This window comes from Lotus japonicus, chromosome 6 (assembly GCF_012489685.1).
Source record: "Lotus japonicus ecotype B-129 chromosome 6, LjGifu_v1.2".
In the NCBI taxonomy this organism is placed as follows: domain Eukaryota; kingdom Viridiplantae; phylum Streptophyta; class Magnoliopsida; order Fabales; family Fabaceae; genus Lotus; species Lotus japonicus.
Genome location: NC_080046.1, coordinates 53540893 through 53549183, shown reverse-complemented (window position 1 = coordinate 53549183; position 8291 = coordinate 53540893). Strand labels below are relative to the sequence as shown.

General features: G+C 49.6%; 1 protein-coding gene across 1 annotated transcript in view; it reads left to right on the top strand.

Annotated features, from left to right (window-relative positions):
- The first annotated feature begins 750 nt into the window (after positions 1 to 750).
- LOC130725558 (uncharacterized) overlaps positions 751 to 8291 on the top strand; it is a 52295-nt gene continuing 44754 nt past the window's right edge. The window contains exons 1-2 of the mRNA XM_057576775.1: positions 751 to 1158; positions 1477 to 2115. Coding sequence (XP_057432758.1) covers positions 751 to 1158; positions 1477 to 2115 — 1047 coding nt within the window. The remainder of the gene's footprint in view (positions 1159 to 1476; positions 2116 to 8291) is intronic.

The window sequence follows — 8291 nt, the reverse complement described above, 5'->3', positions numbered from 1 at the left end:
CTGGCTTCATAGGATCGACGGCGATGTGAAGAGATCCCATTTTTTCTTTGTTTATGAGTATATTTTTGGCGAGCTTGGAATCAGGCTTCCCTTTTCGCCCTTCGTTCAAACCATTCTCCGCGATATCAACGCGGCTCCTTGTCAACTCCACCCCAACGCCTGGGCCTTTATCCGGTGCTTCGAGATTTTGTGCGCCGCTGTTGGCACCGCCCCATCTCCCACCAGCTTCTTCTATCTTTACGATGTTGACTCCAAGTCTATAAAAAATAGAGGATGGATCTCTCTAAAGGCCCGAGCCGGCCGTAAGTGCTTGAACCCCTACAAGAGTAATGCAAAATCCTCCTTCGCCTGGAGATACTTCCGCGTGGCGGTTCACCCCGTCTATCCCGAGGCCTTTACCCTTAGGGACGGGACTGCCCTTTTTCCCCTCTACTGGACAGAGAAACCCAATGGGATTACTGACCCTTCGGAAGAATCTTTGTCTGTCAACGACAAGGCTTTTTTGAATCTCCTCGCCCCACTTCCTATTCTTGACTGCGCAACAGTCCTTGAGGGCGCTCGCCTCTCAAGGACACCCAAATACTTAGGTCACTTATAGTTTATTTTCATCATCGCCATTTCTCTTTCATTTTTTCATCATCATTTTCTTTCTTACCAGGGATGTTGCCACTGACTCTTTTTTTTTTATTTATTGTTGCAGAAGATATGAACTTCACCAACGTCGAGCTCCTGAAAGCCCACGAGAGGAAAATGGCCCGTTTCTCTCCAAAGTTCAACGCTGAGGGCGATGGGAAAAAACGGGGCGGTGCCGAGAGCCAAACTGAGGGCGCTCAAGCCCCTAAAAGGAGGAGATTAGTCAAAGTCTCCAACCCCGGCGCTCAACCCACCGCTGCAGCTGCGTCTAAGGGCAAGAATGCTGCCGGGACGTGCCAACTTTCTACCGCCAAAGCTTCCGCCGCCACGGCCACCGAGTCTGCCACTGTCACAGCTCCCAATCCCGCTCCCGCTGGTTCAGCCACCATTGCCGCCTCTAAATCCACTACTATAGGCGCCACAACCGCAACTGCTGACCAGCCATCAACCGCTGACACAACCACCAACATTGCTCAACCCTCAGCCACTGAGAAGCTTGCCGCCACCAACGCCACAACCGCTGCCGCATTTGCCAACGCTTCCGCCGGGGAGAAAGAAAGAGAAAAAGAAAAAGAAACCCCCAAGTCTCCCCCTCGCCAAGTCACACCTCCTAGCCCGCCTCCAACAAATGAAGGGCGTTCCATGTCTCCCCCGCCTCATCAAGAAGAGAGACCCACTTCTGATGCTGTCCCTACCTTCGAAGCAGCCTGGATCGAGCAAGCTCCTGGCAACAAGGGCGGCTCCTCTAGCTACTACAATATGCTTCCCAATGCCATTGAACCTTCAGAATTCTTGCTTACCGGCCTCAACCGCGAAGCCATAGAAAAAGAAGTTTTGAGCCAGGGCATTAATGAGACCAAGGAGGAGACCCTTGCTTGTCTTCTACGCGCTGGGTGTATCTTTGCCCACGCGTTTGACAATTTCAACGCCGTCGCTGCTGAGACTGAACGGTTGAAGGCTGAGAGTGCCCAGCACCAAGAAGCCGTTGTTGCTTGGAAAAAGCGCTTCGACAAACTGTTGGAGCAAGCGGGAAAGGAAAAGGTTCAGGCCGACAAGTTGATTGGCGCGGCGGGGATCAAGATCGGCGAGCTGGAAGATCATCTGAAGCTGATGAAGGAGGAGGCAGACGACCTCGATGCAAGTCTCCAAGCTTGCAAAAAGCAAAAGGATCAAATAGAGAAGGATCTGGTCGCCAAAGGCGAGGCGCTGGGTACCAAGGAGTCAGAGCTTGAAATACTGGGCGCTGAACTGGAGTCAGCGAAGAAAGCGTTGGCGGAGCAGGAGAAGAAGTGTGCTGAGTCTTTGGCTTCGGCGAAGGCAGACCTGGAGGCGGCGATGCGAGCTACTTCTGAAGAGATCAAGAAGGCTGACGAGGCTCATGGGGCAGCCCTCGCCGCGAAAGATGCTGAGATTACTTCTCATCTTGCGAGAATCAAAGAGCTAGAGGGCGAGCTGGCGGTGGAGAAAGCCAAAGCCACTGAGGCGAGGGAACAAGCCGCTGACATTGCCTATGACAATCGCGAGCGCGGCTTTTACCTCGCCAAGGACCAGGCTCAACACTTGTTCCCAAATTTTGATTTTAGCGCCATGGGATTAATGAAAGAAATCACCGCTGAAGGACTGGTTGGTCCTGATGATCCTCCTTTGATTGACCAACACCTTTGGACCGCAACTGAAGAGGAGGAAGAAGAAACAGGAGAAGAAGAAAGAAATAACGAATAGTGTAACTTTAATTCTTACCTAGCCTTTACAGCCCTCTGTAATGCCCTTTCCTGTTATTTCTGTATATAAGTAACCTTTTCGCCATTGCTTTTATATCTCCTTTGAATATTTTGTAAATTTTGAATGTTTGCTGTCGCCGTAAATCTTTTTGTCGCCCCCTTCGCACATCGCCACATTCTTATTGTTAAAATTTAAGAACGAATTTCACAGTTAAACGCCCAGACGCACCGGAGTAATAAAATACTCAACATCCTGAGTGACCAAGCACTCGCCTTCCACCTTATTCGTTCGCCGACCTTATATCCTGCGCTATTTTTTACGCGTCATGTAATTGAATTAAGCCTAACGATTTCGTGCATTAATTTTAACTAGGGCTTATTGCTTGGCATTCCTCCGTCAAGACTTTAAACATTTTCCACAAAGGGATAAATGGCCTCCATTCTTGAGGGCTTCACCCGGAGCTTTGCCCGCTCGGGGCTTACAATGCTTGGGTCCCAATGGCCATTTGGGGGTCCCAAGACTTTTGCCTAGTTAATGGCGCTCGTCGTATTCTGGCGAGACTTACCCAGCACATCGTGTACGAGACCGGCGATCACGTCAGACTTTCTGGGGGGAGATTCCCAGGCGTCAACGGCCATTTGTGGAATCGCCGCCACCTTCAGGGTTCCAGCAAGCCCCTTTGGGGACCAAGCTTGTCCCACCTAGTGATCGCCGTAATTCTTTATATCGATCGGCAATTCCGATCGTCAGGGAATCCCTGGAATTTTTGGACATGAATTTCATGAATTTTCATTTTATTGATGGAGCGCCTCGTTAAAAAACTCCTTTCGGAGAAAAAGAGCACGCTTTTGTCATGGCAGTACATTGGAGAGTTTGGAGATATTTTTAGAAAAATTGAATATATCTAACTTTGGAGAATTCATTTCATTCATCAAAAGTTCTTCTTTGGAGCTTCTCGCCTTTCCAGCTTCCTCGCCCACGATCAACTGTAATAGTAGCGCAGGCTCAAACCGTTGAATGACCTGGGTAGTCGCCTTCCATCAAGCTCTTCCAAGTGATAGGCCCCTGTACCAAAGACTTTGACAATGCGGTAGGGACCCTCCCAGTTCGGAGTCAGCTTGTTTCCTGAGGTTCCTGATCGCCACTTGAGGACCAGATCACCAACTTGCATATCCCAGGGGCGAACCCTGGTATTGTATTTGGCGGCCACGCGCTGCTTCATCGCCGTCTCTCGAATGTGCGCCTCGTCACGCATTTCAGACAAAAGATCCAGCTCCATCGCCATATTGGCTTGATTCTCCCCTTCAAAATCCGGCTGGGTCCGCCATGTGAAATTGTCAATCTCCACCGGCAACATAGCATCTACCCCATAGGTCATTCTAAAGGGAGTTTCTCTTGTAGTAGATTACTCAGTGGTGTTGTATGACCATAGTACCACAGGGAGTTCATCCAGCCAGGCCCCCTTAGCTTCCTCAAGCCGTCGCCTTAATCCGCGTAGAATCACCCTGTTTGCAGATTCTACTTGTCCGTTCGTTTGCGGATGCTCCACAGAGGCGAACCTCATCTGTATGCCCATTTCCTTGCAAAATTCCCTTGTTTGGTTGCTTGAAAACTGGGTCCCGTTGTCGGATACGATCGCCTTTGGGATCCCGAACCTGCAAACAATACGCTTCCAGTAAAAGTTAACTATTTTTGCAGAGGTTATTTTGGCTAGGGGTTCAGCTTCAATCTATTTAGTAAAGTAGTCCACCGCCACTAATATAAACTTCATCTGCGACCTGGCGGTCGGAAATGGCCCTACCAAATCCACACCCCACATGGCGAAAGGCCATGGGGCGCTCATTGTTACCAGTTCCCTTGGCGGTGCCTTGGACAAATCCGCGAACACTTGACATTTTTTACACCGCTTCACAAAGTCCATACAATCCTTTCTGAGGGTGGGCCAGTAGAACCCCGCCCTTAACACCTTGCAGGCCAAAGACCTTCCCCCGATGTGGCTTGCACATACTCCTTCATGCACCTCAGACATTATCACCTCATATTTCTCTGGTGGCACACATTTTAACAGCGGCGTCGAAAAACCACGGCGATACAAATGTCCGTCAATGAGAGTATAGTGGCTCGCCTCTCGCCGTTGCTCCTTCGTGCACTGCTCCACTTCCGCCGGGTCCCCCGCCAAGATAGATAGTATGGGTCCCATCGACGTCGCCCCTCTGTTCACACATGCTATGAGCTCGCCTTCAATGCTGGGACACGCTAGCGTTTCCTGAATCACACTTTTGTTATTGCCGGGCTTCCGTGTGCTCGCCAATTTGGCCAACGCGTCCGCCCGCTGATTTTTTGCTCGAGGAACATATTCTACCACAACTTCTTGAAAAAGTGTCATCAAATATCGCACTCGCTCAAGGTATTTGATCAGATTGGGATCCTTGACCTGGAAAGTTCCCTTCACTTGACTCTCTACCAACTGCGAGTCCGTTCTTATCAACAACCTTCCGATTTTCACTTCAAGCGCCAACTTCAATCCGGCGATGAGAGCTTCATATTCTGCCTGATTGTTTGTCGCCTTGAACTCAAATTTCAGTGATTGCTCCAATACTAGATCCCCTGGTCCTTCCAACGTTACTCCCGCGCCATTGCCACTGCTATTGGAGGATCCATCTACAAAGAGAGTCCACTGGGTGTCCACTCTTTCAACCAGGTCTGGGGTCAGCTCCACCACAAAGTCAGCCAGTGACTGTGCGCCAACTTTGCCTCGCTTATCGTATTGTAACCCATATTCAGATAATTCAACCGACTAGGCGACCAATCTACCTGACAAATCCGGCTTTTGTAACACTTGTCTCAGAGTCAAATCCGTCCGCACCCTCACTGGAAAGCTCTAGAAATAAGGTCTCAACCGCCGGGCGGTGACAAGGAACGCCAGTGCCGCTTTCTCAATTTTCTGGTATCTGATCTCTGCGCCCTGGAGTGTGTGGCTAACAAAATAAACAATTCGCTGCTCGCCATCCATTTCCTGCAGTATCACAGAACTCATAGCACTATCACTCACAGCAAAATACAAGTGCAGCGGGTGCCCCAGCATTGGCTTTGACAAGATTGGCGGTGATGACAAGAGTTCCTTGAGGTGAACAAAAGCTTCTTCACACTCCGCCGTCCACTCAAATGCAGCATTTTTCCGAAGGCACTTGAAAAAAGGGAAGGATCTATCACCAGACTTAGGAAGAAATCGAGATAAAGCTGCTATTCGCCCTGTTAAGCGTTGGACCTCTTTCACATTAGAGGGGCTTTTCATCTGCTGAATCGCCTTGCATTTGTCTGGGTTTATCTCTATTCCTCTGGATGTGATCATGAAGCCTAAAAACTTACCGCCCTGAATACCAAAAGAACATTTCTCCGGGTTGAGGCGCATATTGTGCTTCCTTATCTCGCCAAATGCTTCTTCCAGATCTTGATGGTGGTCCAAGCCACGCGCTGATTTGACGATCATATCATCAACATAAACTTCCATGTTTTTCCCAACCTGCCCAGCAAAAACCCTATCCATCAATCTTTGGTAGGTCGCCCCAGCATTCTTTAATCCAAACGGCATGGTGCGATAGCAATAATTGACTCTGGCGGTCATGAAAGCTGTTTTGTCCTCGTCTGCCGGGTGCATGCGGATTTGTTGATAACCAGAGTAAGCATCCATCAAGCTAAGCAGTTCGTTGCCCGAGGCACCATCAACGAGACTATCAATGCTGGGAAGGGGATAAGAATCCTTTGGGCACGCCTTGTTTAAATCTGTGTAATCCACGCACATTCGCCATTTTCCTTTCGCCTTTTTCACCATCACGACGTTCGCCAACCACGTCGGATACTTCACCTCCCTGATGAATTCCGCCGCCAGCAACTTGTCTACTTCCTGCTGAGCCGCGTTTCCCTTGTCTCCAGCTAAGCGCCGCCTGAGTTGTGAAACTGGCTTTACACTTGGATTCAATGCTAACCGATGGCAGATGAAGTTTGGATCAATTCCAGGCATATCCTTGCAGCTCCAAGCAAACAAATCTAAGTTTTCGCCTAGCAACTTTGTCAGGCGCGTCTCCTGCTCGTTCGTCAATCTGGTCCCAATCTTCAAAGTGCGATCGCCAAACTTTAGCGCCTTTGTTTCCTCAATTGGCGTGGGCCTGTTCACTCGCCCCTCGCCACGCGGGTCAAGATTTTCATCCGGAGTTTCAATTTCATAACATTTGTGTCCGACCAACGCAATCTTCTTGCCATACAGGTTGAGGCAATTGTTATAACATTCCCTAGCCATCTTCTGGTCAACCTTCAGCTTGCCAACCCCGCCATTGCTTAGTGGATACTTGACCGCCAAGTGGGCTGTCGAAATTACAGCACAGAGGCGATTCAATGTATTTCGCCCAATGATGACATTATAAGATGCCACCACCTGGAGAACCAGATACCTTACTTTCAAGACCCTTGCACACTCATCTTCCCCAAATATTGTGTCAAGATCAATGTATCCGCGCACCATTACTTGCTCTCCTGTAAAGCCCACCAATGTTCCCGAATATGGAGTCAGATCATCGTCAGTCAGTCCCAACTTGTCAAATGCGTCGCCATAGATAAGATCAGCTGAACTTCCCTGGTCCAGGAGTACCCTTCTAACATTGAAACTATTCAACCTTAATTGCACCATTATTGGGTCATCCTTGTGAGGTTTTATCCCCTCAAAGTCTGCCATCGAGATTGTTATGTCAGGGTGCACGAATCCGAAAGCAACTTCCTGAACTGAATTAATTGCACGAATATGACGTTTCCGCGCCGCGTGTGTGTCGCCTCCACCGCCAAATCCTCCGGCGATGGTGTTTATGGTCCCTACGGGCGGTCCTGAGTGTTGGGAGAACGTGTCATCAGCCCCTCTTGTGGCGATAGCCGCTGATTCGTGCTTCTTCTCGTCCCTATTGTCTGTTCGCTCCTCCTCTCGCCTATCCACTTTATTGCGATCGCCATTGTAGCGCCACTCCCTTTGGCGATTTCCTCGATATTGTCAAGCACCGGAACGATTGTCCTGACGTCCATCGCCTTGACGCTCGTCTCCTCGCCCATCACGCCTGAAGTGTCCCGCCCGAATCAACTTGTCAATCTCCCGCTGCAAAGTCCAACAGTTATCCGTGTCATGCCCGATGGACCGATGGTATTCACACCACTTCTTGGGATTGGCGTCATGTGGTTGATACTTTGGGGCTTCTGGCTCATCCACTAAATGTGCGTCTCTCGCCTCGCGGAGCATATCCGTTAGATTGGTATTCATCACCATGTCAGTCTCTTCCCGCTGGCGATGAGACTTAGATTGCCAAGGCCGGCGCTGTTCATAATCATCGCGCCGTGGATACAACTGTTCCCTGGACGGTTTAACCATTGCCTTTCCTTTATCCTCTCTCTGCCATCTGCCATCCCCCTTGCCTTCGCCATACTTATCTTTTTTCACACGTCTGGGTGACGTGTCGCCTTTTTCCAGTTTCGCGCGCTTTCTTTTGAAAGCGTCGTCCTCCTCATCAAGAATATAAGTGCTAGCGCGAGCACGCATCTCTTCCATTGAACGTGCAGGCTTTCGTGTCAACTTGCTGTTCAACCTTCCCGGTAACAAACCATTCTTGAACGCTAGAGCACAAGCTCGAGGCTCCTCATCCTCCACCTTGACCGATGCAGCACTGTACCTGGCCATATACTTCTTCAATGACTCTCCTTCTCGCTGGCAAATGTTGTACAAATCATTGATCGTCACCTGCTGATTCTTATTCGCTGAGAATTGTACTAGAAATTTGGATGAGAAGTCTCTGAAATTCGAAATCGATCCGCACGGCAAAATTGTGAACCACGCCATCGCCGTCGATTTGAAAGTCGATGGAAACATCCTGCACTTCACCGCATCTGATGCCGCAATTATC